General features: G+C 56.8%; 1 protein-coding gene across 1 annotated transcript in view; it reads right to left on the bottom strand.

Annotated features, from left to right (window-relative positions):
- Positions 1–27001, bottom strand: part of GLIS1 (GLIS family zinc finger 1) — a 231347-nt gene that overhangs the window by 6519 nt on the left and 197827 nt on the right. Inside the window, 4 exon segments of the mRNA XM_041770943.1 lie at positions 1534–1690; positions 6108–6240; positions 9871–9981; positions 14634–14795. Of these exon segments, the coding sequence (XP_041626877.1) occupies positions 1534–1690; positions 6108–6240; positions 9871–9981; positions 14634–14795 (563 nt within the window).

The raw sequence follows: 27001 nt of genomic DNA, 5'->3' as shown, positions 1-27001 counted from the left end.
TGAACGACACTTCTGCCTACGCAGGGCCTCCTCCTCTCCCCACCCCGGAGAGTTTCCCTGAGGCCTGCTAATGCCATGGCACTAACGCCTCCTGGTGGTCCTCCTCCCCACCCACCAGCCCTGGCTCAGGCCGCCATCCACCCACATGCGATGCTGTCCCTGGCCACCAGCCCCACGCCACAGCCACACTGTCCTTCCCACACTGACCACATCGCTGCTCAGCACCCTTCGGATACAGTCCCACCACAGGCCATGTGATCTGGCCCTGGTGACCTCCCTCCTGAGCTCGTCACCCCACACGAAGGGGCCTGTTTCCCAGAACCACCAAGCTCTCACCACGTCTACACTCTCACTGCTCCTTCTCCCAATCTCTCCACTCAGTCAACTGCTATCTCACTTTGGAGGCCTGGCCTAGCACCACCTCCAGGAAGCCTTCCCTGACACTGTCTTCCACTGCACTGGGTTCTCCTCTGGGTTTCCACAGCCCCTCCGGCTCCTTCCCTCAGAGCACCCGGCCCGCATGGTCAGTCCCTGTGGGTCTATCTCCCCTCCTCATGGCGAGCTTCTCGAGGGCTGGGGTCACTGGTGGCTCCAGCTCTGGGCCCAGGGCCTGCCCACACCAGGGGCTTGAGAACTGGGTGCTGAGTGAACGGCTGAGTGAGTAGCAGAAGGAGCCGAGTTAGGAGCCCTGAATAACAAATCTGGTGATGAAGCCAGGCTGGCCCCAGGCACAGGCAGGCCAATGCTAAGGCCATGGGGCGTGGGGAGGAAGGGCAGGGGAGGAGGAAGGTCCTTAGGCCAGGCCTCGGGGGACAAGTCTGATCAAGTCCTGCTAGCGGTAAGTGAAAGTGGCAGGGAGGGCAGGCGGTGGGGCCATGTGACCTTCCTCTGCCCATCTGCAAGGAAAACAGATTTTGGCCACACCAGGGGCCAGCAATTAGCACATTTACCATTTCCAGCAAATTAAGTGGCCACAATGGGAACCACATTGAATACAGGAAGAGGCCGCTCCTCCTTGCAGTGATGCTGCAGTACCAGCCCCTGGACAGCCCCAGTAGTCGGGGCAGCGACCCCAGCTGCAATGGCCAGAAGCAGGGGTGAGGGCCAGATGAACACCTCTGGAGTGGGCAGCAGGCCGTCTGCTCACCAAACACATGGCATGGGCCTAAGAGAACCCAGAGTGAGGCTGCCAAGGAGGCCTAGTATAGGAGTCCAGAAAATGGGGGTTGGGGGGTGAGGGTGGGCAGCACAGTGCCTTCCCTGGGTGCCCTCACGGGGCAGGAGGAAGGTAGGAGGTGAAGCATCCAGAAGTCCAGGTGCCAATACCATCGACCTGATGGGTGGCTGTGAGGTGCCAGTGAAACTATGCACAGAAGGTGTTTGGTACAGAGTGCAGTACACAGTAAGCGCTGCATAAATGCTCATTGTTCTCATTATCAGTAACAATCATAGTGTGTGCAGGATGCCTGCCCTCATCTGCCTCCCATCCAGGTGCCTGCTTACTGTCCCAGAGGACTGGCTTGTTGTACGTACCCATCCCTGGTGCTCTCGGCCGTGGGTAGAGGGGACAGATGGAGGTGGGAACTGGTGGTGGCATCCAGCGCGTGGTGCCTGGAAGGGACATCGTGCATGGGGGGCAGGATGCCTGATGCGAGCCCGTTGTGGGAGGTGATGGAGCCAGGATACACACCTGCAGGAAAGCAAACGAGTATCCCTGGGCTTCGGCCACTCCCCAGAGGTGGCTGTGAGCAACCCAGGAGTGTGTGCCTGCTGACGGACAGAGAAGACTCAAAGGGGAACCAGCAAGGTCCTACTAACAGAAGGTCGGCAGCCCAAATAGGGAGATGCTCCCTCTGTTTATGCCCCAGCTGCAGGGCTGTGTGTAGGGCTGAGGCCTATCCTGGAAGCAGAGGTGAACTGACCAGGGGTTGTCAGAAGCATTCATGCTCAGGCTGCATGTGTGTGCACATGTATGCACATGATCACGCATGGGCATGCATGCACGTTTGGGGATGGGGGGTTGTATGGAGTGTGCGGCCTCACGTCTCTGGGACTGCTCTGGGAAAGAAGAGGCTTGTTTTGTGCAGCCTCAGAAGCAGACAGGGATCCTGGAATGGAGAGCAGCTTGAGAGAAACTGAGGGCTCGGCCTACTTCTCATAGGAGAGCTGCTGTAAGGTCCTGCCTTTGCAGGAAATGAGCTACTCATCTCCAGAGGTGTGCAAACACAGCCTGGATGTCCACTGTGAGGGGTTCCAAAGAGAGTGATTGTGCTAGCTGGATGGCAGGCTGGCCTAGGAGACCTATGAGAAGGGATGCCGCAGATGGTTGTACAGGCTGTACACTACACAAGGGTCCTGATTGAGGAGAGGGGGCAGCCATACTCTAATCTACAATTCTAAATCTCTAGGAGACCCCTGCAGGGTGGTGCCACCTTGTATCACCTTTGACTCCCCAGGGTCTTACCCTTGTTAAGGTAGGTGGGAGATGAATCAAATGGGGGACATTAGGTCATAGTCAGGTGTTGCTCCCTGGGCCTAACTGAGGGTCTGAGGCCAGTGCTTCCCAAATGCCTGTGCCTAGGAACCCCAATTAGATGAGAGAATTGATCCCTATTCTGGGACTCCAGCCTCAGATGGACACAGCAGGTATTGCAAGTTCCTCTCTAGTTTATCTGAAAAAAAAACATGGGACCAATTTTGTTTCCCTTTTTAAATCTGGCCACATTTATTTGAATTTTAATAGAAGTTGACAGGATTTTCCTCAAAATTAACTCATTGAGTTGATACCCTGGGAAGATTCTGCAGGCCTGAGGGCCACCCCAGTGCTCCACTGAGGCAGTGTTCACACTGGTTGGTCAGAGCTCACCTGGGTCAGCTGTTACACTTTGAACAGCACTCCCGTCATCGTGGATCCAGACCCAATGCTCTGTATCACGAGGACCATGTGAGCACACCACATACTCTCTTCATGGATGGAGTAAAGAAGGAACTTTTACATTCTCTGGTGGCTGGGGTTCCAAGGCTAGCCCATCCCAGTCCGTCCAGTCCTGCAATTCAGGAAGCTGCTACCAGGAATGGAGCAGGGCCAGGCAGGGATGGATGGCCAGCTCAAAGCCTCAACTGCAGCTAATCGTGCCTCCCAAGTGATACCAAAATGAAGTCCACGTAGAGCCAGGCCTGGGAAATAGCGGGGGCTGCAGCTCAGGCTGCCCTACATGTCCACGCAGGGGCCTATGGCCCAGGCTTTCCCATGGGCTGACTGTGAGACCCCAGGGCTCCAAAGGGGCTCTTGGGGGCCTTCTGCTTCTCAGCCCCATCCTTACCCTGTCCCACCTTGGGGACTTCTGCTCCCACGGGTAGCCCCCACCCCCATCCACCCGCCACCTCCCTCACCACACCCCACTCCCCAGCTTGGTCAGGAAGGCACCAGATGGGATGTCTGAGGACACAGCCTGGCTTGGTGGGGGCTCATGGCTTGCTCCATTCACCACTCTCCTGAGCACCTCTTTACCTGCCATCTTGAACCAATTTGGGGGCCTGACAGCCAGAAAGGCCTAGAATCCTGATAAATCCTGCTCTCTCTCCCTCAGCCACGCTGACCTCGTGCTTCTCACGTCTTCACTGCCCATCATGTTACCCAGGTCTGCTAAAGGAGCCTGCTGGATAACTTCCGAGGGCTTCCTATGAAGAGAGCTGGAGCTAGCTGATGAGAGACAAGCTCTTGGGAGTTTCCTGCTGTTAGTGAAAATTCAGTGTCACGATGCAGCTCTCCCTTGCCCTCATGTCTCTATTCCAGACTCCTCTGTCCTAACACTCCTTGAATTTGTCCCATTTCCCCTTGCCCTTTGCCCTGCCCTGTCCACCCCACGCCAGACACACGGTGGGCCACTGAGTATGTGAAGCAGACATGCGGAGCATGCGGACGGAGAGCGGATGGCAATGAGGGAGTCACCGCATCATGAGGGGTAGTGGGATGGGAACACCAGGGAGCCCGCTGGCCTCTCCCCAAAATGCACCATTTGAGGCTGTAAATCAGTGTCATCAATCATCAGCCATGAGTGCTGAACCTCTGGCCCTAACATCTATTTCCAAATGTGCCTCAAGCACTTGCTGTGTGGCCTACAGAAGAACCTAGTGGCGGAAGCCCAGAGGGATCCAGGACTCCCAGGCTGGCCTGTGCTGGAAGCAGCCCAAGGACAGGGACCAGCACACGGTCTGGTACACAGCAGGTGCCCCACAGCAAGGTGTGGCATCAACAGCAGGAAGACAGCAGGCTGTTTAAGGGCACGGCCTGCGGCCACACGGCCCAAGTTCAAGTCCGGCCTCTGTCATTTACTGTCTATGGAACCTCAGCAAAAAAGTATTTCACCTCTCCAGGATTCAGTCTCCTCATCTGGAAAAGAAAGCGCACAGGAGCATGTACTTTATGAGGATGACGTGAGGACTTGGTTAACCTACACGTACTGTCCCCAGAACAGCTCCTGGCACATACTCAGTAAGAGGGGGCCGTGCATTATCACGAGACAGGTGAGGAAACAGTTACTCTTCTCAGTCACTATGAACAACAACAACAACGATAATAATGATAAAATTATCTGTCACACTAGGTTTATATAAGCGATCACATTTGTTGTCACAGCAGGTCTGGGGGAAAAACCGAGGCTCGAGGCAGGGAAGACTGCTCTCGCTCGCTGTCTGAGCAGCCCAGGCAGGCGGGCTCCTCCCAACCACGATGCTGCTTCAGTGACTTTGCTTCTCATCTGCAGCATATGGGCTCAAGGGGACTGAATGACAGGACATTGATTCAGTGGCCAGCCCATGCCGGTGCTCAAGACATGTCTCTTGCTGGCCCGGCACTGCTCCCTGGGGTAGGCCCCGGCCTGGTCTCTGGGACTTTCAGCCGGGATCTGCTGCTAACTTCTCCATATGACCTTAGGTCAGTCCTTCTCCTGCCCCATCTTAAGTACCCCCAGGGTCAAGACGATGGGCCTATAGGACCTGTGCCCCAAGGGCAGCCACTGCACAGTGGGCACAGCCTTTTTCTTGCTGAGCCGCAGAATCCTCAACACATCCCCTTATCCCTGGGGTCTCCCCTCACTGGCTGTTTTAGCAGCTCTGACCTCATGGGAAGCAGCCCACGGGAGAGGGTGTGATCCCTTTTCCACAGGCCCATCCTCCCGGGGTGTCCTTGCCATTGGGGACCTGTGTGAGTACAGACCCCTGTGAAGGGCAATGCAGAGAAAGCATCAACACCTTCTCTTCCTGAGGTTGTTTGGTAAGTGCTTTGGCATTGTTTTAAGTTTGCTGCTACTTCAACGCTGAGGGAAGAGCAGTAAAAATTAGAAAATAAAAAATGTTTCAAATGGCTAGAGTAATTCAAGAACTCCCAGAGGGTGGGAGGAGCTCTCTGCTCTGATACTGTGGTTTCTTTGGGGGGCAGGGACAGCAGAGCAGCAGTCCTGTCAGCTGGCATCCATCCGCAGGCCACCCCGCCCGCCAGCCACGCAGCGAGGATCCTGCTGGGGCCCGAGACCTGTGCAGCAGCTGCTGGGAGGACAGACAGGCTACTTCAGTGGGGCCAGAGGCTCTGAGTGTCTGGCTAGATGGGCCTGCAGGGTCCCAGGGGTCACCAGGCTCCATCTCTGAGCCGTAGAGTTTATTTAGTAAGACGGAAGTGATTATGGCCCAGTGGTCCACCCTCTAGGAGCCTGAGCCCGGTTTTCTCCCCTGAAGTAAGTGTGGTGGTGCGGGGAGCCCTGATGGGGGAGCACGTGGGACGTCAGGTTGAAGTGCAGGGGCTACTTCAGGGAAGGGCTGGGGTCAGGAGGCCAGCAAGGCAAATATAAGAGGCTTGGAGACAAGGCATTCAGGAACTGTGTATGATGTGCCAAGGTTGGGGTGGGCAGCCACCAGGGATGCCCTGGCCCCTGAGGCCTCGAAGGCCAGGCTAAAGGGACCCCGGGCTTCCTCCCATGGGCCATAGAGCCACAGAGGAGCTTGAGGGAACGTATGCCAGAGGAGCCGGTGCCCCCGCAGCCCCTGAGCCTACAGAGCCTGGTGGTCTCCTGCAGGGCCGTGCACCAGGCCCTGCCTCTCTGCACACATACCTGGGAGCAGCTCCTGGCCCAGGGTGCGGCCCCCCTTCCTGTCGCTGGCCGCCAGCTGTGTGGACCCGTGGAGCTGCTGTAGGGCCAAGCACTCAGTCAGGACATCGGCCTCAGGATCGGGGCCTGTGTGCAGCTGAGGAGCAAGCAGATGGAGAGACGGTGTTAGAGTGAGACCACCTGTCCATGGGCCACCCTCCACGTAGGGGCAGGACAGGAAGGACGGAGGCTCCAGAGTAGGGCCCTTCACCTCACCACACCTCAGCCTCCTCACCTGCAGAATGGAGCTAACTGTGTATGTTGGGTTCGTTCAGGGCTGAGAAGGAGATGCCAAGGCAAGAGTGAAGAGGCAGAGATTTTATCAGGGGAAGTGCCTGCCTGAGAGGAAACCGGAGAGCGGGGCAGGCTGGGGGAGCCATTGGCCGAGCCCCAAGTCCTACTCCAAGGGAAGGAGGTTGGTGGAAGCGTCCTAGATTAGGAGTCCTTGGGGAGCCGAGGTGTGGTGAAGTCAGGGGACTCCGTGTCTCCCAGGCAGGTGTCTTGCCTCAGTATCCCTGCAGGGCCTGCCACACTCCGTTCTTGGCTGGGAGTAGCCTACAGGAGGCACGGCCTCACACACGGGCCCAGATGGGTATCAAGTGCAGCAGCTGGGGCCTTCCATAAGGAGCTGTCTCGTGGCCACCATGGTGAACTCATGCGTGGAGTAAAATACACTGTGTGCACAGCAAGTGTCCTTCCTTCCTCTTGCCTTCCCTCCATCCTTCATTCTTCCTGGCACAAGGCACACTGGAAATAGCCTAGGGCTAGTGACTGAAGATCTGGGTTCAGATTCCAACCCACTTCTTACTCCCTGTGTGACCCTGAACAAATAACCTAACCTCTCGTGCTGCCCTCTGCCTGTAAGGAGCCACCATACTCGCCCTCCAGCCCAGTCTGCTGTGTGTGGTATAAGACGACAGGTACGAATGAGCTTGTTGTAGGCACCATGTGAAGGGCTGGCTGACCCCAGCTGGCTGAGTCCCACATGTGACAGTGGGCACCCTGGATCCATATACGGACTTGAGGTTGCTGGCTGAGAGCAAGCCTAGGGCAGCAAATCCTTGGCCAACAATCCTCAGCCATCCTAAAGGCAGACATGAGCTCCGTACCCCAGAAATTCTTCACCTCCCCAGACAGGGACAGGGAGGGGCTGCTTGAGGTCCTTGCAACATGGGGCAATGAGGCTGGTGTGCACCTGGAGGGGGAGGGCCCCCTCTCCCAGGGTAATCCCAAAGCCAGACTATCAAAGCACTGAACACTGACTTGTCCAGACTCTCATTTGACCTGGGACTCAACCAGCCCAGAGAAGGTGAGAACCTTGTCCCACATTACACAGCAGCTGAGAGTTGGCCCCCAGGCTTTTCCCAGCCTCCCAGGCCAGAGGGCCAGCACCCTGGCTTGAGGACGGCATAGCCAGCCTCCCGACGGGCCCTCAGCTCCCTTCCCCAGCAGCTGCTTTCCATGTAAATTCAGTTTCTGGCAAAAGAGGGCCAAGGCATGTTCTCGCAGACCGCAATGTCGATCGGATTAGGAGCAGCAGGAGAGGAGAATTAAGGAAGAAAAGCATTTCTAATTCTCTCTGAAACGCAGCAGGGCTGCCAAGGAGCTGTCATAATACAAGGGTCGCTTTACCCAGAAAGATACATCATCCCCGATGGCTCCTAATGGACGCTTATGGTTGGGAAGTTTGCAGATCTGCGGCCCCAGGTCCCTGGGGCTCCGTGCGAGCCAAGCATGGGGCCTGGGAAACCAGGGCAGGATTCTGGTCCTTGGGCACCAGTCTGCTCGGGAGAAAAGCCTCCTTGGCATGGAGCCTGGGCCATTCCCCATCCCCACTCAGGCCCCGGGGACAGGCAGGTCTGGGGTGGGCCCCAGCTCTGTCACTCCTGCGCTGCATGACTCTGTGCAGATCTGCTAACTCTCTGAGCCTCAGTTTCCACATCTCTAAGATAAGGGATTAAAAACTGCCCAGCTCTTCACTAGAGCGAATACTGAATGAGATACAGCACTCGAAGCACCAGGCTCAGCACCGGGTCCAGGCTCCTCCCTCCGTCAGAGTGAGGACTGGTGTGCTGGATGTGCTATTTCCACTGGCCAGCTCAGGTACATGCCTTGACCATGTCCCTTTTCTGCTTTGCTGCGTCTGGGGGGTTCCCTAGGGCTTGTGGGATGAAGACTGAAGCCTCCAGCTTGGCTGTCCCCCAACCGTGTCTTTCCAGCTGAGGCCTGCTGGTCCCAGACCCATCGAGTACACCCCCACCCCACGGGACTAAAGCAGGCCGCTTTCTCCAGCCTCTGGACCTTTCTCTGCTTTATTCACTGCCATAGCCACAGTTCTTAATACAGTGCTGGGAAAACAGTAGGTGTACCATAAATATTGCAGAGCAAACTCTGCTGTCAGGCTGATGTCTCTGGTGTTGCTCTTCACCCCCACCCCTGCCTTCCCTTGCACTCAAGAGCTCACCCCAGTGTTCTTCTGGAGATGTGGGTTGGGCCGAAAGGTGGGCTCCCTGGGTCTCTCTGTGGCTCACACCCTCCTTGTCCAAAACAGAAATCACTGCTTTCTCCTGCAAGCCTAGCCTGCTTCTTTCTTAGACCCTCTGTCCTGGTCAAGGGGCCCACCACTGTCCCCCCACCGAAGTCCACCTCTGCTACTCTTCCGCCACCCCCCTTCTCTCCCCATCTGGTCCCACTTTGCCCTCACCAGCCTCCATTGCCTCTCCTGCTCCCCAGTAGCGGCCTCCCTGCCTCAGGATTCCCTCCAACCCATTCCCCACAAAGGCCCCAGAGCCATCCTTCACAGTGACATTCTCTGCTTAAGATCCCCCACCCCATCCCCCACCAATGGCACCACCATCCTCAAGTAGAGTTCTGGGCCTGTCAGGTCTGCTCTCTGAAAGCTGCCTTTCCTCCTTGCAGGCCTGCTCGGCCTCGGACAGGCAGGGTGCCTACTGTTTCAGCTTCAGTCACTCCCTGGGACACCCTCTCCTTACTATCTTCACCTGCCCACTGCTTACCCCTTCAAGATTTGATGACGGCATGTGCCAATCTCTGCTCTGGGCTTTTACTCTGGGCCAAGTACTGTTCCACACCCTTAGTGCACATTTACTCATGCAATCCTTGCGACAAGGCTCTCAAGTAAGTCCTCTGTTGCCCCCATGTGACAGTTGAGGAACTTGAAGAACAAAGGCGCTGAGAGACGTGCCTGAGGCCAGAGGCAGGCTGGCTCCAGAGCACACATGACCATGCTCCACTGTCACAGCTGTCATTTCTTCCGTGGACCCTCCCACTCCCACCCTGAGAGGCTAAGGCCCCCTCCTCTGCGCCCCTGACTATCCTCTGCACACCACTCTTGCTGTACTTATCATATTCTACTGAATGATCTCTTTATGTGTCTCTCTCTTTCAGGTCCCCAATGGAGGAGGGCACATGGTTTTCCATTTTTCTATCCTTGATGCCTACACTGGGTCTGAGCGAGCCACAGCGAGATGGCAGATGGGTGACAGAGAAGCTGGCGGATGGTCTGGGGGTGAAGAGATGTCTGGCCGGCTGCAGGTGAGGAAGTGAACTCGGCAGCCAGGTGGGAGGCAGGTCATGGATGATGGACAGCAGCATCCTCAGGTGTGCAGAAGGGTGGATGCATGCAAGGCATGCGGAGACCTGGTTTGTTGCTGGACAGGTGTCTGGAGGCCTGGATGGGCTGGGCCTGGAATGGGGACTGTCTTACCTTCTTACGCACCTGCTGCTCTTTGGCTGAATGGGCCTTCACATGCTTGCGGAGGGAGCTGGGGTCCGTGTAGCGCTTGGAGCAGCCAGGGATCTGACAGGCGTAGGGCTTCTGGAACATCAGAGGGATGGAGGTGGGGTGAGGGAGGCCCGAGGTCATGCACTGTGTGATCCGCAGTAGGGAGGGGGCAGGCTGCAGGCTCACACCAGATCCCTCCCCCTGTGTCCCCAGCCTGGAGGGGTCTGACCCAGTAGGCCCTGCCCCTGGGCCTCACAGTGAAGGAGAGACTGTGTCTCCATTCTCCTCTCATGCCGGGACCTCAGGGATCTCAGGAAAGTCACCTCCCGTCTCTGAGTCTCTTTTCTCCCTTGTAAAATGGGGCCGACAAAATTCTAAGGGTTTTTCCAGTTCTGACACTGGCTCTGGGAAAAGCACAGCCTTTGAGCCCACCGGGTGGACAAGGAGCACAGTGGCTCCTAGGAGGAGGGGGGAAGGAGGAGGAAAGCAGGGATGGGGAAGAGAGGGGACAGCACAGGGCCAAGCTGCAGTATGGCAGGCCCAGGCTACAAGTGACTAACCACACCTTACAGCAGGTTCAGAGATGCCAGACTGCTTTGGGTTCATGAGAAATTGGAGGCAGGGAGGGAGCTGGATCTCAGACACAGGCCTGGAGAGGCGGCAGCGTGTGTGTGTGTGTGTGTGTGTGTGTGTGTGTGTGTGTGTGTGTCTGTGTGTCTGTGCCCTTTGTGAATCTTGCTCTTGGGGGGGCTCCCACTGCACACCTAGAACCAATTCATACCTCTGCTGTTCCTGCCTGAGCCTCATACTGCCCTCCAATCTCCCTTCCCACCACAGCCAGAGGGCCTTTCTCACAGCCCCAGCCATTTTCTCACCTTTGAAATCCCCTCCATGGCTCCCTTGTGCCCTCTGACACAGCCCACCTCCCGGCAGTGAAGGCCCTCTGGGACTCGGCCCCCAAAGTTCCCAGCTGTCTTCCTGCCCCTGTCCCTGTGCGCTCACCTGCCCAGCCCTCCTGGAATCTCCTTCCTACCTCCATCTTCCTGCAGGCAGCACTGAGCACCCTGTACTGCTGGGTTCCTTCAATGTCCTTCTCCACCAGGTGGAGCATTTCCTTGGGGGCTGGAGGCGAGGTGGGGTTGGGGGGGTTGTGTATGGTCCCTCTGACTGGTCTCAGGTCCCAGGGATTGACTCTAGCTGAATTCTGAGCTCTCGTGTAGGGTCTCCCACAGGACCCTGCTTGGAGTTTCAGCTGCTGCTGGGGCTTGAAATAATCTATCCCTAAGGCTTCCCGTTTTAAATATACCTAGTGGCTCTGACTTCTCCAGGCCCTCTGACCTCTACAGTGGCTGCAGGGAATGGGAGGGTGTTTGGAGAAGGTGGTGCTTCCCTGATGAGGTACTGGGGTGGCTATGTCCCTGTCAGACACACTCATACGGAACCCCTCCAACCACCACCACCTCCCCTGACTTCACGGCAACTCCTGTCCCTGCTGGTCCAAGGACAGGCCAGTCCAACCACAGACCCAAGGACCTTGTGGGGAGGGGCAAGCAGAAAGAGACGACCATACCTTGGAGCTGCCACGGACAGTTGCCAGGTTAAAGAAACGGAGGAGAGCAAAAAGAAAGAGACAGAGAAGTGAGAGGCTGCCTTGGCCGAGAGGAAGGTACAGGCAGGAGGGTGGAGGGCCTGCATCAGACCTGCCCCTCCCCAGCTGCGCAACACACAGACATGTACCGCCCCCCGCCCCATTTCTCCTAGGGACCCGCACCCACCCTGACGCGTGCACACACATACACATACACGTTCTCTCTTGTGGGCCCGGCTCGGTCCTGCCCCAGGCCCCATCCCTCAGGGACGCTGATACAAATCCACACGCTTTTGCCAAAAAGCAAACAAACAGAGCTTCGAGTGTGCAGGCGCACTAGCCTGGAAAGGGCGCAAGGCCCATCTCCGTGTTTATTTTTCCAGGGCCTGACGTGTGCAGAACATTCCTCCAGCCCAGCTCCCCGGCGAGCCCTCAGGAGACCCTGTGGCTGTCCCAAGCGGCATGACGCCCAGCCCCAGGCCTGGAGTCACTGCTGTGGCTCCGAAGCCTCGTTAGTAACAAGGACACTGGTGCTGGTGTGGTGAGGATGGAGGGCAACAGCCCCCAAGGCCCTGCAGGGCCATGCTCAGTACCCTTCAGTTCACTCCCATACCTATTGTGGGAGAAGCACAGACGAGGAAACAGAGGCTGACGCTTTGCCCAAGATCTCACAGTAAGAGCGTGTCCATGAGGCTCTCTAAGGAGGCCTCCCCTTGTCCTGGGAAAGGAGAGGGGCTCGCCCCCCGGGCAGTGGCCGTCAGGACTCAAAGCCTACACCGAGTGCCTGGGGACTTGGCAGAGTTTGCCCAGCATTCAGTCAGCGAGTCAGAGGAGGGAAAGGAGGGACTCCTATTTGCTATGCTGACTGCATGTTAGGTCTATACTCGCATTATTTCAGTTGATTTCCCCCATGTCTCCTCCTGATGTGGGTGTTTGAGGAAACTGAGTCTGGAGAGCCAGACTTAAAACCTGGCTGGCTCTCGCTATTCTGTTCTGCCACTTTCCTGCTCCATGGGGAGAATCCCACGTTCTCTGGTGCCAGATGGGAGCTGGGAAGATGACTGGGTCCCTCCTGGAAAACAAGGTGCAGCCTGCGAGGGCTGACCTGCTGGCCTCTGGGCTGTGAATGCTGGGAAAGCAACCTAGTTGTGCAGGATCGCCAGTGCTGTTTATGTGGGGATGGGCAGGAGTAGGGGCTGGGCTGGGTGGCTGTAGCTAGAGGGCTTCACCAGGACCTTTGGGGAGATGAAGGCCTGAGATAACCCCGTGGGCTCATTCTGGGCCTGACCTGACCTGGTCCTCTCAGCTCTGTTCACACAGCAAGTGGGGGCCAGAGGCCTGTTGCTTTGGGGCTGGGTCCAGAAAATGCGGCAAGGAGGGAGGGAGGAAGGGGGTAAGTCAGAGTAGGTGACCCAGAGAGGCCTGGAGGGACATTGCTCAGGCCGGGGGTTGGGTGTGCAGAGCGGCCTGGTACTGCTGCTGCCCTGTGGTCTCTGGGAGACATAACCAGGGGGCGTGAGCACCAACTGCACATTTCAGAGCCTGGGTGGGGGCCAAGGGCCCCAAGGGCTGGACCTGTGAGAACGTAATGAAGGCAGGGGTTTGTTAGAATGCCTCCTCACTTCGTGGCCCCACACAGCCTGTGACAATGAAGCCTGACTGGGAGGGGTGGAGAGAAGGGTTGGGTTCAGCTGGGGACAGGGCTCTTCCTTCCTATCTTGTCCCGTGTACTCAGCCCACCTCTCCAGGGGGGCTGATACACCAGCTTCTCCAGCAAGGGCCACTGGATGCTGCCATTTACCATCTGTGCGATAAGTCGGTGACTTAATCTGAGTCTCAGTTTCTTCGCAAGATGGGGATAGTGGCTCTTACCTCATGGGTTGTTACCAGCATTAAACTGGGGGAAAGTGTATGTGATACTGGTTGTGAAAGACACGTATAGAACAGAACACTCTGCCCAGGGCCTAATCGGCACCCAACACGTGGCTTCGCTCTGTTTTCTGCCACCCCCTGCCCCCAAATTCTGGGTGTTGGCGTTCTCAGCTTTTTCCGGTTTAAATAAAGGGTTTGGAGCAGAGGGCCTCGAGCCCTGGCTGCTGTTTTGTGGCCTCCAACCTACGCTGGAGGAGTGAGTTGCTCTCTTGGGCCTCTGTTTCCTCACATGTGTGTCTACTAGACAGGTTGGGCCAGATGGCCACTCAGGCCTCCCAGCCTCCCATCAGCAGAGTTTCCCAAGCATCTGCCCAAAGAGCAGAAATACAGGCCGGGGGCCCAGACATGCAGCCCAGATGCAGACCGTCTCCTACTATACATGGGGGCTAGGGTCCTCCCAGGCTGCCCGCACACCCCCACACCGGCCCTCTGAGGCAGATGCAAGGCCCAGTTCCGAGTTGGCTCTGCCAGCCAAGAAAGCCACCGAACCTCCTGGAGGCCTGCTTTGCTCACCTGTCAGAAAGATTAGTGACCCCCTGACTGGCAGGGTCAGCATGAGATCGTGAGAGACAATGTTTTAGCAAGTGCTCTGCCAACCGCAGAGATCTGTATGCACCAACATTGTGACAAAGCTGCAGGTTATCATGCTGTTTGGCCCAAACAAGGGAAAGGGAGTGGACATATAGGTATCTGGGGCCCAGATCTACAGTCTCAGGCCCTGCTCACCTCAACCCCTCACCCACTGTGCTTAGGGGTAAGGAGCAGCCCCAGAGAGGCTCCGGCCTGTCTCCACGGAAGGTGTGGGATGGGCAGGGCAGTGCAAGCCTGCTTGGGGGTGGCTGACAGGTCTGGGGAGAGGATGCAGGATGGCGAGCCCACTCTCTCCACAGGGCTGTGCCTGACACTGGTGCCCAGGTCAGGAGCCACAGGCTAAAGTAGTGGCTCTCGACTCATGAGACTTTACTTCCTCTTCCTCAGGATATTTGGCAATGCCAAGATACATTTGTCACAACTGGGAGATGGAAAACTGCTCCTACCTAGAGGATAAACACTCTATAATGAAAGGGCTTTCCTCTCTCCCTGCAGACAGTCATCCTGCCCAGACTGTCCAGGGCTTAGGACGAAAGCAGGTTTCCGCGTGTACCCTGGCCATGGCCCTGCATCCCACAGGTGAGGGAATGTGCACACCTCCCCCCTGCCCCTCGGCCTCTGCCCTGGGGCTTACCGTGTCAAGGTGGGTGCGCTGGTGCTTGGCACGGTCGCTGGAGTTGCTGAAGGCCTTCTGACAGCCTGGGTGCTGGCACAGGTATGGCTTCTCACCCGTGTGGCTCCGCAGATGGATCTTGAGGTTCTCCAGCCGTGAAAAGGCCTTGCTGCAGCCTTCAAACTGTGGGAGAGGTGAGTGAGGGGTGCTCTGCAGCCCCTGGACAGCCCACCACCAGCCTAGAAATGGCCCCAGCATCCTCTGCCCCCTGCCCACCCCCATCCTGCCCAAGGCCTCTAGGTAAACCCCCCAATTTAGCTCCCTGTGAAGTGACCAGGACCCAGGCTCCATCTGGGAAACCCTGGTGGGGCCAGAAAAAAACACTCCCCTGACTTAGAAAGGGCCTCTGGGCTAGAGAAGCAAGTAGTCTTTCCATCTCTGGATCTGGAAGGATCCTCAGTGGCACAAGGAAATGATGTGCTGCTGCCAGCACAAGCATGTGCTGGATTTTAGGGAGGCTTTGTGCCCCTGACCTCATTTCTTTGCCTACGAACTTATGACGGTGTGACCACCACTCAGGGCTGATGTGAAGGCTCCAAGGTTGGGGGGCCCTGACTATCCAAGGGCTTTGTCCATCTGGAGTGTGGCATCAGTGCTGACTGCCATCAGAATAACAACCAATTTGTAGACGCAGGGCCTGATTTATCATTTGGCCGTTTGTCTGGTGCCCACCATGCACCAGGCCCCATGCTGGGCAGTGGGCAGGCAGCAGGCGCAGACATGGCGATGGCCCCGGTCGGGGCGGGGGTGGGCAGAGCCAACAGGCACGGTGCCTCCTCCCATAGCCGCAGGCTGCCCCGGCCTCCGCCCCGTAGCCTTGGCTGAGGTCCCCCCTCTCTTCCCAGAATCCCCAGACTTCTCACTCCTCCCACACCCCGTCCCCAAGACCACCTGAGGAGCTCTGTGGCGTAGAATCAGTTGTTGCTCTGCCTGAAGCCCTGCGCACCCCCGCACCTCCCTCCGCCTCAGGCTGCTCCCACGTCCTCGCAACAGCGTGAGCCCACTGGGCCACCAGAGCCTTTGTTGGCAAGTCACTCAGCAAGGAACGTCCTTTGTCTCATAACCATCCATCCAACCCCCTTTAGCCTTCAAAGTCTGGCTCGAATGCCGCCCTGTGGCACCCTCCCTGGTGTGTGCGTGTGATCGGCTGTTCTTTCTGCTTCTCCTGTCCGGCGGGTCCAGCCAGGCCGGCGTTCCCGTGGTGTGCAGCAGGGGGTGGGAGAGGGAACCCGCTCTGTCCATCTGACATGGGGCAGGGTGCTGCTGCACCACACAATAACCCTGACCGGTGTGGCCTCAACGTTCCCGCCTGAGAGCCAGAGGCTTTGCGTGGTGGTCCCGGTGCTGTGACACAGGCCAAGACAGGACTCAGGCCATATCTGACGCCGAGCCAGGTGGCTCTGCTACGGCCACTGCCTTCCTAGGGCAGGGGGAGGTGACCCTCAAGGAGGAGGAAACCAGAGGAACCAGCTCCTCTGCCTAAGCCATTAGCTCCATCCCCCAGCTTAGGAGAGACGTGAGGATGGGGACTCAGGATGGACAGCGACTGGTCTGGGGTGAGCTCCCTCCCTGTCTCTCCCTTGAAGGTGGCCACAACGCCTGGCCATGCTCTGCTGGGGCTCATCCAATGCAGGCAGCCTGCAGCTGGGTTTTAGAGACCGTCCCGCCTCCTGTTCCCAGAGGATGTGCCTTTTCCAGGCATCAAAACCAGGAGGAAATCCTGTTTGGGGAGTAAATAGGCCACAAGCTACTCCTCTGCTCTCCTGTGATGGCCTAGTGCCAAGCTCACCCCAAATGAGGTAAAGGGGTCACAGCTGGGAAGCCGGCTGCCTCTTGGCACCCAGCTGGTCCCTCTGCCCTCCTCTGGCCCGCACCACAGGGGTAGACATTGAAGGAGAGGAGCAGCAGCTCCTCCCGTGCTGGGATCACCACGTGAAACCTCTGGTTCCGAGGTGGGACGTTCAAGCCACACCGGTCGGGGTTATTGTGTGGTACAGCAGCTCTTCCCGTTCCCCCACAAGGCCCTTAGGCCTGTCCGGCCAGCCTCTGTGTTGCACGAGGCCGTGCTGCTTTTCCCTCCTTCACTCATCTTGCAGATGTCTGCTCGTCTACTCATGGTGTTCAAGCACTGCCTCCTCCGAGGAGCCTTCCCTGGTCTCCTCGGCCCCTCCCTGCTCACACCCTGAGCTTATGGGTTAAGACGATTTTTGCTGCCCACCCACTGCCTTCTTGTCATGCCTCTAGCAAGGGTCTGGGAGTTCCTTGAGGGCAGGGCTGGCATCTCTCTCATTCATGGGACAAAGGATGGGTTAGAAACCTAATCCAATGGGAGTGAGAACAGAAATTCCCAGGCTTGGGGAGCATGTACCCTTGTGAAAGCACCTTCTTCCTTGCAGCATTCATCAAAGTACCCAGACACCCCCTGTCTGTGCCCTGCCTACGTGCACTGGCCCAGCCCTGTCCTACCCCACAACCCCAGGACCTCCCAGAGCTGAGTCACAGGCTGGGGTACAACAAGCAGCCGTCGAGGGTGCCCTGATGGGATGCCCATCCCCCCAGGTAGAACTAGAGGCAGCAGCAGATGGAGAAGCCGCACTGCTTGATCAGGACTGTTCCAGGGTGATGATGCTGCAGGTGCTACTGCAGAGCAATGCCCCCTGTCAGGCCAGCACCGGATGTGCCAGGGACTGCAAGGCCGTGGGCTCTGCTTGCAGCTGCTGCCAAGGGTTCCTCCCCATTCATCCACCACACAGATGGCCAACAGAGGCAGAGAGAGGAGGATGGCACACTCGTCAGTTCACACTTATGTGAGCTCACTCTGCTGGGTCCTGTTTTATCACTGGGGTCACCCCCCCTCAAGACTCTCCAAGCTCATCATACCTTCTGACATCCAATCTACCCCCTTAGCATTCGAGGCCTTCCAGGGTTGGTGCGGCACAACCTGGGGTTAAATTTTGAGACTTGGAAAGCAGACAGCCCTGTGATCTTGGCCAGTCAGTGCCCTCTGTGCCTCAGTTTCTTTCTCTGTAAAATGAAGACAGAAACCAGCTCCTGGAGCTGGTGTGAGGGCAAGGCAATATGCCTATCTACATGGCACACAGGACATCCTCTATAAATGTCATCACTATTATGGTGATAATCACCTAGTGGTGATTGTTCTTATCTTGTCTTCAGAAAAGACACCAGTGTAGGTCAGGTTTTACTGACCCCAGACCTAAAGAACAGAGTGCTCTGGTTGATAGGTTTGCCATTGGTCTGGCCCTAACACTCCCTGTCAATCCGTTTGGGTGCCAGAAACAGCCTCTAATGAAAGTGAGGCACCCTTTGTGGTGGGAATGGCCTGATAGAGCCCCATCCATTGGCTACAGGGGGGCTTGGAGGGCAACACAGGGAGGTGCCCCCCCACGGCTGTGTGTGTGGGGGTACAGGTGCTGCCAGAATGGAAACATAGGTCTTGCAGCAGAAACAGGTGCGCCAACAGGTGCATCCCTGACTTGGAGTCTTTGTGACCCTAAGGTGTAACGATGCTTCCATGGGGTCCACCCCCCAGGGAGAACACATACAGGCCTTCCAGACATTCCTCCCAGAACACTCCAATCCCTTGACGCTCTAGGGCACATTTTGCCCTAGACAGACCCCTTCCTCCTGCCTTAATATCCAGGTGTATAACCCTGCGGAGCAGACTTCCTGGGACATCCTTCACTCTGTTGCAACAGGGGTAGACAGGGAACTGCTCCTACTGTGCCAGAAGGGCAAGCCACAGTCAGAATTGCCATCTCTTGTAGAAAGAAGTCACTCATTGATCTTCAACACAAGGTAGCAGTGTCAGGCAAAGCCCACAACTCTGAAAGTCATTCACGCACCCCCATCCAACTACCCACAACCTAACCCCACACCTTTATCATGGCTTGCCGGTACCCCATCACTTCTCATGCATCTGCCCACCCTTCCACATCCTTACTTCTGGGATTCACTTTCATCGTCATCTTTTTGCACATTGATTCATATCCTCCTGCCTCACTCAGCTGTCCTTGTGTGCCTGGCCACATGCTGAGAGTTGGGACTTTAGGCAAAAAAAGACCACAAAAGGCTTGTGAATCCAAACAAAAGAGAATTCTTCTTGGGGCTGATCTCAGAGGGCTTCCAGCTGGGGAAGGCCCGGGGTCACTAAAGCTGAAGGAGCCAGGACTTGATCCCCAGTCAGGGTTTGGACACACAGGGTGGGAAGACTGGGAGGGTAGGGAACATTCTGGAGATAGCCGAGGATTGGCCAAGCTGGAATGAAGGCAAGAGGGGAAGGAGAGGTGGAAGTAGAAATGGGGATTTGGGGAGCTCCCTTCATTACAATCCATGGAATAGTGATTCATTCTGAAGCAGATGAGTTTGGGGATTTTTGATTCCCCAAAACAGCACTGAAACAGCCCTGTGCACTGATGTGGCTTAGGGAATGACGTGGCATGAGGCTATTCACTTGGGGGACTCTGGTGCCACTTCCGCTGGCTGTACTCCCCTGCCCCTGACCTCCCACCTGGATGTTTGAGCGAGAAACCTGTTCCATCCTCTCTGGCCCCTGTATCCAAAAAGCCACCAAACCAGGGAGATGCCACGTCTTAAAACACCCTGCAGGGGATCCCTGGGTGGCGCAGCGGTTTAGCGCCTGCCTTTGGCCCAGGGCGTGATCCTGGAGACCCGGGATCGAATCCCACGTCGGGCTCCCGGTGCATGGAGCCTGCTTCTCCCTCTGTCTGTGTCTCTGCCTCTCTCTCTCTGTCTCTCTGTGTGACTATCATAAATAAATAATAATAATAAAAATTTAAAAAAAACACCCTTCACATGCACCCTCTTCTCTTCATTGCTGCCCTGGTCCACACCCCAGCACTGCTCACCCCAGGTGACTGCACTAGCTACCATCCTGCCTCCTGCCCCTCTGCTCCCAACTCATTCCCATATGGTATCTGGTATCTAGAATGAAGACTCACACCTACCAGGTCTGGTTGACTCCCTCCCTCCTTAAATCCTGCACAGTTTCTGAGTGCTCGGTGAGTATGAATCCTTGCCCCAGCATTTTGGCTGGTGTGCTCTGACCCCTGGTGATGGCTTGGTGGTGCCTGCCCCCTCCAACTCCTGCGTCCACACCACTGTGTGTCAGCATCAGAGCAGCCCAGATGCAAATCCACACTTCCCAGCTGGACTCTGACCTTTGGGCAAGTTCTTTTGTCAGAGCCCAGATTCTTCAACCACAAATGGGGGCATCGCTTGGGCACACCCTGGGCACATGGTAGGTGGGTGCTCTCTGTAAGCCACAGAGTGTGTGCACTATTCTGTCTTATTTGGGGTGAATCTGAAATACACAAGCTCAAATAACCAAACACACAATGGATTCATCTGGCCAGAAACAAAAGCCTACGTGCCATGGGCAACAGAGAAGCCAATACTGTGGCCTCGGAGGGGAGAGGACATAGAGGTGAAGGAAAAGCAGTAGAGACATCTGTCTAGAAAGACGTAAAAATGGGTGTTAGATATTTCTTATTTACTTTAAAATGTATGAACATTAAAATATATTCTCAGGCGATAGTGGGGTGAGTTCAGAATGATCTAAGTGGCCAGGTGACACCCTCCAAGACACCTACCAAAGGCTGGCTGTTGCGTGTGTTTCATGTGGTGTCACTAACCGTGACAACACGCTCTGCTGGAAGGCTCCTTCGTAGCCCCACTGTATGGATGAGGCACAGAAAGGTGACACCAGTGGCTCCAGGTCACGCAGCTAGTAACCGGCAGAGCTGGGATCTGGTCTCGAGTCTGGCTGATGTGCCGGTCTGTGTCTTTGCATCCCTAAACACTTGGGCCACAGTCCCAGTTGCCCTACGTAAAGCACCAAAACTGGGGCTGCACTCAGCAGCTCTCACGATGACTTCCAACCAGGCCCACATCCTGGGTTCCATTTCCAGGCAAAGACTAGGCCCAGCCCAGGATGCAGAGCTGACGCTGGGAGAGGAGGACACCCTTCCTGCTGGCCCCTCTGACAGAGGACATGCCACCACCCAGAAAGGAAAAACGAGGCGGCGCAGCAGAGAAGAAAGAGCCCCAGCTGATGCGCACAGAGTGCGCAGAGTCTTGAAAGGCCCAGTTTCCACATGTGGGGCGTGTTACAAAAGAAGATTAAAATAACGGGGGAAAATACCCTGGGAACCGTGAAGCCCTAGACCATCTGGAGTTTTATAGTAACAGGCAGGGGAAAATCAGAACCTAATTGAAAAAAGTCCACTGCAATCCATTACGGCTGCGTGCTGCTCGCAGAACCAAGGGCAGGAGATGAAAGACCAGGGGAGCCATCACAGGAGCTGGGGAGGGGCCACCACATCCCTGTGCAGGCCAAGCCCAAAGACCCTTTACATTCTGGCTGGGTGAGGGGGAGGGCCCTGGGTCAGAGGTCAGGTCCAGCAGGGCTGGGCCCACCCTACTCAGCCGTCTGCCCCCTTCTTCAGGGTGGCTAAGCCAGACATGCGGCTGGTGCTGAGCAAGATTTTCTCTCCCTCCGGCCCCTGGGGAAGGAGCAAGGACACTGTTCCCCATGTGAGGTGCAGGGGCAACGTGCTGCAAGCTGCAGAGCACTCACACAGACTGGAGTTTGTGCCAGAGCTCTGCCAGCGGCAGTCACAGACTTGGGCAGATCATGTGCCCTCTCTGCCCTCATTTTGTCTCCTCTCTAAAATGGGGCCACCACTGACAACTGTCAGAAGTAAATACGAGGATATGCCCAGGGGAGGAACTGGCACACAGTGGGTGCCTAATAAATGTCAAGTTCCCTCCCTGTGGCTGCTGTGGCCCAGAGAGGGGAGAGGGCCCAGTTTCTCATGCTCTGGCTAAGAATGTGGACATAAAGGGCAAGGCGGGGGGTTTGGGGAAACAGGGCATGGGTGGGGGCAGGGGACGAAACGCCTCCAGTTTTGGCATTTGCCAGTGACTTGCTTCTAAACAAACACATTTCTGGTTTAAGGGTAAAATATATTGGGTTACAACAGCCTGGCAGGCCATTCAGGGATCAACTTCTCATATTTGTGCAAACTTTTAACTTACTTTATAACAATGATTTGGACTTGTGGTGCCAGATTCTTCTCCAAGATGTCAAATAATTCTGTGTTTGGCCAGCTTGAAAGGCCAGCTAGCCGGGAGCGGGGGTCTACTCCTCTCCCCTGCTGCACCCTGGCAGGGGGACTCTGGCCCTGAGGTAATTGTCCTCTGGGCCCCTGGGGTTTCCATGGGCGTTTCCACAGAGCCTGGGCTTTGCCTGTGCTCAGGGGGTCCAGGCAAGAAGGCGAGGGACAGATATGGAGAGAGTCCTGGGAGGTGAGGCTGAGGACACGAGCCTGGACTCTGCTCTATGAGCCTACGAAGGTCTGGTTGGGCTTTGGGCACGCAGGACTGTCTGAATAAATGAAGGTGCTGTTAGAAGTGTGCAGGAGGGAAACTGGGACCGGAACAGCAGCTCTCACACTTACATTCACACTGGACCAAACTCTTCCTAAACACGATCTCCTTTGTCCTATCAGGACACTGGGACAATCCCTCCCTCATCACACAGGCAAACATCAAGGCCCAGGGAGTCTAGGTGTTGGATTCCCAGAGCTCCCAAGTGATGGAGTTTGGGGTTTGCCTCCAGGGCCTGAGCTCCATGCCCTGGGCCATACTAGTGTCTTGGGCAGCCATGACCAAGGTCCCAGGCCTGTGTAGGGGTCTCTTCACACCTGCTCAGCCTTCTGCGGCTTCATGACCATCCTGAGAGGCTGGCGGGCCAGGGGGGAGGTGCTGTGGACACAGAGAGCAATGGGAGAATGGGCTTCAGGGACCACGGCCCTCCCCGTCCCACCTCTCAGAGCCAGTCGGGGTGTACCTGCCCCTGGGAGATTCCCAGGTGGGGCGAGGGCTGCAGACCCCTTATCCCTACCTCACCAGGACTACACTGAAGGCACCTGGCTGGGATCTCTCCAGCACAAAGTCTCTGGGCAAGAAAGTAGGTTCTTATTCCCAGCAAGCACAGGCCAAGAGAGCTAAGCCACCCTCCAGGGATGCATGGAGCCCCCAGTTAGGAGGAGCAAAGGGGCACGGAGCCTGCTCACCAAGTATTCAGGGAGGGTCCGGGGAAGCCCCTGGTGCGGAGCAGAGGCTAGACGTCTCGGGAGATGTGAAGAGCGGCTCTGCGAGGGCTCACGGCCTGGCAGAAAGTGGGCAGCCCGGAAAGGCTGCCACAGACACAGGACCAGCCCCCAGCCACAGGCCTGGAGAGTCTGACACACACGCACTGCTGACACCTCCCCTCCTGACCAAGCCCTGGGTCAGACACAGGACCCAGGACAACAACATGCAGCACTGATGCACACACATGCTCACACACACAGGACTCATGTCAGGGGTACACAGAGGTTGGTGTGTACACGCTCACACATCTACACAAGGATGCCTGGGCCCCAGGCCCCCCACAGGCTCAGACACACCCACTCCTGCACCCCGGTATACCCATGACAGCCCCATGCATAGCACAGCTCGTGCAGAGATTGGCCCACCCCTCGTACGTTGTGTGGGCACAGAGACCATATCCACAAATGGCTTCCAAGAGGTCAATGGATGAAGGCGTGCCTCACAGCATTGAAACACCCAACCCGGCCAGACCTGGGGACACTCACCCCGACATAACCTCTCTTCACAGCATTAGGTGGCCCTCAGGGGCCTACTGTATCTCCCAACTTTCCCTCGGCAGCTGGGCTGGCTGGACTTTGGGGAGGGCATGTGTGGCCTCAGAGAACCCAAATCAAGGGCAAGAATGGCCCGTGGCCACAGTGACCTATAGCCCAGTGCTCCGTCCTCCGCCCCTGCTCAGCCACAAGCCACACCTTCCTGCCTCTGCACCTGGGCCTGGGCTCGTTCCCTGGGCACAAGGTCCCTCTATTCACCTGTCTGCTCCTCCCTGTCTTCTAAGGCTGGGCTCAGGCCTCCTGTCTGCTCCTCTCCTCAAATCCTTCCCTCATCCTGTTTCTGCCATGCTCTGAGTGCCGGGGACCAAGTTCCGCGTGGCCACCGTCCTGGCGCTGGTGCACACCTTTTGCTGCTCACCCACACTGGGCCCACACTGCACACACCCTGGGGCCATGCCCGCTGCCCGGCCTAGCCCGTAGGAGCTCACTTCCAGGAGGGCAGGCAGGCACAGGCCAGAGAGCCACATGGTCACCCACCCCACCCATCTCCACAGCCAGCCGCCAAGCAGGAGTACCTGGTTCCCTAGCTGAGGGGACACCTCTGTAGCAGGGTGCAGGATCTGACTGTACAGGCTGCAGGGAGGCCCCAAGTGCTGCTTCGGGAGGAGGAGGGAGAGGGAACACGATGAACAAAAGGGTCCTATCCAGCCAGCAGGTTCGACATCCCCTCCCCTCAAATGAGCACCTGCCATCTCCCCACTGCCAGCACAGCTGGGGCTTAGGTCTGGCCCCTCTTCTTCCTGGCCCCTGGAAGGCTTTGCATTCCCACTGTCAAACGGGGTGACTCTCCTGGTCTCAGTTGTCTGTTATGGACAACAGGGCGTCATGCCCTGGTAGCTGGGTACAGGACAGGCCCCTTTTTGGCTCCTCCCCCAAATTCCAAACAGAAATAGCAGGGATGGGTTCATCTGTGAGAACATCAGGGTCTGGAGACCCGATGCCAATCCTGGCTCTGTCACAGGTTGCTAAGTAACAGGTCGGTCACTTCCTTTCCCTGGGCTTAATCACCCCAAGGCTGCCTGCCCAAGACAGGTGGGACCATGCGGGTGAAGGCACACCAGGGCAGTGGTACAGGTGGCAGGTGCATGATACCCAGCAAGTGTCCTACGGCTGCTTGGGAGAGGAAGGAGACTCCAGGCATCCCACCCATTTCCTGAAAGAAAACCTCATGTCCGATCATTGGGAATCATTACAAATATACAATAGGCAAAGTTCCCATCTAAGGTCACAGGCGGGTGGGAGCGACCTGTCCAGTGTGCACCCGGGATGTAGATCCCACAAGATGTCCTAGGAGGCCTTGGGCCCCTACCTGGAGGGGCAGTGTTCAGATCTAGGCCTGTGAGGGGCAGGGGCAGGGTTGGGCCAGACTGCCAGTATGGGTAGTAGGGACCATGGTGGTTGGTGGGTGAGTCATAAAGGCTGTGCTTGGTGTTAGGAGGAACCCACCAGGCAACTTTGTGTTCATCAGAGCTGCTTGGAGACAGTTCCTAAAGCTACCAGCCCTAAACTGGGTGGACCTGCCACCTGAGGCCCAGTGGTATAAATGGGCAGGCCTGCCTCAGCACCATCCCCACTCCCCACTCCCGCATGGAGCCCACCCACCACTGATCAATGGAGGGGTGCCAGGGTGGGCTGACCCTGTGCACCCAACATCAGGCCACACCCTGAATGGGGCCACGGGTGAGCATGCCACACCTTCCTCCCACCCATCCCACCCAGTGCTTACACCCATGATGGATGCTTAGTAACGGTGGAGGGAGGGAAAGGGGATGGTTGTGTACTTACACTCGAGCTGGTGAAGGAAGGTCAGTTACCATAAGGAACAAGTCACACAAACAAAAAACCCAAATGAAATCCAACCCCTGGAGAGAAGATGTTACGAAGAGACACAGCAAACCTTTCTGGTGTTCAGAACACCTCTTTTCCCTGGTCCCTCCAGCAACACAGTGATCCTGGGGGAGGCAGGCCTGGGACTCAACAGGCCTACTGTGGGGTCTCTCCATAGCTGGGATGGCTGCCAGGGCCCCTCTCTGTCCACTGCTGCTACACTGTGTGCAGTGACATCGGCCATAAGCAGGGCTCCCAGCTGGTCAGCCACAGGGGAGCCCCATGGGCCAGCATCCAGGGACAGTGCCCTTCCCTGTTGAGCCTCAGTTCTCATCTGTCAAATGCCTCTACTCAGGTGCCTCAGGGAGGAGATAACTTAGCAGAAAGCAGAGCAGACAGGAATGAGCTTCTGGCTTTGGGGTTTCAACATCCCAGGCTTCGGGGCCGAATGGAAAGATCTCTGAAGACAGATCTGAGTCATGCATAGTTAATATTACAAACGATCTTTCTGCCACACACCCATCTAGAAGTGCCCAACACAGGGCCTGGCACATAGTGGGGTTTTGTAAATATCTGCTAATGAATGAAAAAACCCAAGTAACAAACAACCGAGCCTTGAGGGAAGTGTGGGGCAGGGTGGGGAGATCCCCAATTAGTAGAGGCTAGGACAAGTGTTGTCAGGAGTAAGAGCAAAGCGTCCTATGTCCCCACTCCTGAGACAGTGCTCCAGCTCGTACAGAGACATCGGAGGGGATGCTCTGGGTGTGCCGAGAGTACCCCCAGCTAAGCCTGTGGAACCTGAAGCAGGGCCCTCCCCCTATGGGCAGGGCCCCAGATGTCTCAGGAGGTACCAAGCCCAGCACCATGGGGGAGACTGAGTCTGAGCTGTCCCTGAGGCAGCCTTCCAGATGGACGGGGCACAGGTACACTCTGGCCACAGACCGGGTGGGACGCTGGAAGGCTCAGTGGGGCCCAGCCTGAAGACTCTGTGGTTCAGCGTATGCCCCCACCTGGGAACTTGGACACACTAAGAAAGAAGACGGCAGTACTCGAGCTGCCAGCGCGTGGGTGCTCAGCATGGGAAGGGAGTTCGTGGAAAACATCCACATCGCATCTCATTCTCTTTCCCTGGAGTTGGAGGAACCCGACCTGAATAAGTCAACCGGGCACCCTCTGCGCTGCCTTCTTGGATCTGCAGGGCACCCTGGGCAGATCGCGAAGGTGCCACAGCATCGTCTTTCACAGAGAAGGGGACAGAGGATCCCAGAGAGCCTGGGCTCAGGGCACTCACGGGGCAGAGGGGCGGCGTCAGGACTGAACCCAGGGGTGGCTGACGCCAAAGCCCTTAGCCCTGTTCTTACACCGCATTCAACAAAAAGCAGACTGGTTAGGAAACACCAGGCTGTGGGAAAGCAAGGATGGAAAGGAAAGAATTAAATGTTTCACATCAGCAGGGAAAAATACAAGCACGAACAGCCACCAGGCTGCTGTTCAGACTCCCTGAGAGCACCCCAGCTCCCCCGCTCTTCAGCCCAGCACAGGCGGGAAAACTCTGGAGCAATCTGGGGGAGGTGTTCCACCCTTCACCTGTGCCCGGGATGCCCCAGGGGCCTGAAGGGGAAATGCAGCTTCTGCAGGGCCAGGCAGGCTGTCGGGCCCTCGGGGGGGAGCCTCCTGTCCCTCGGACAACCTCGCAAACACCCTGTGGTCAGCAGAGAAAGAAGACCACAGAAACTGAAAGAAAAGTGTAAC

This window comes from Vulpes lagopus, chromosome 10 (genome assembly GCF_018345385.1).
Source record: "Vulpes lagopus strain Blue_001 chromosome 10, ASM1834538v1, whole genome shotgun sequence".
In the NCBI taxonomy this organism is placed as follows: Eukaryota; Metazoa; Chordata; class Mammalia; order Carnivora; family Canidae; genus Vulpes; species Vulpes lagopus.
This window is presented reverse-complemented; position numbering and strand designations above follow the sequence as displayed.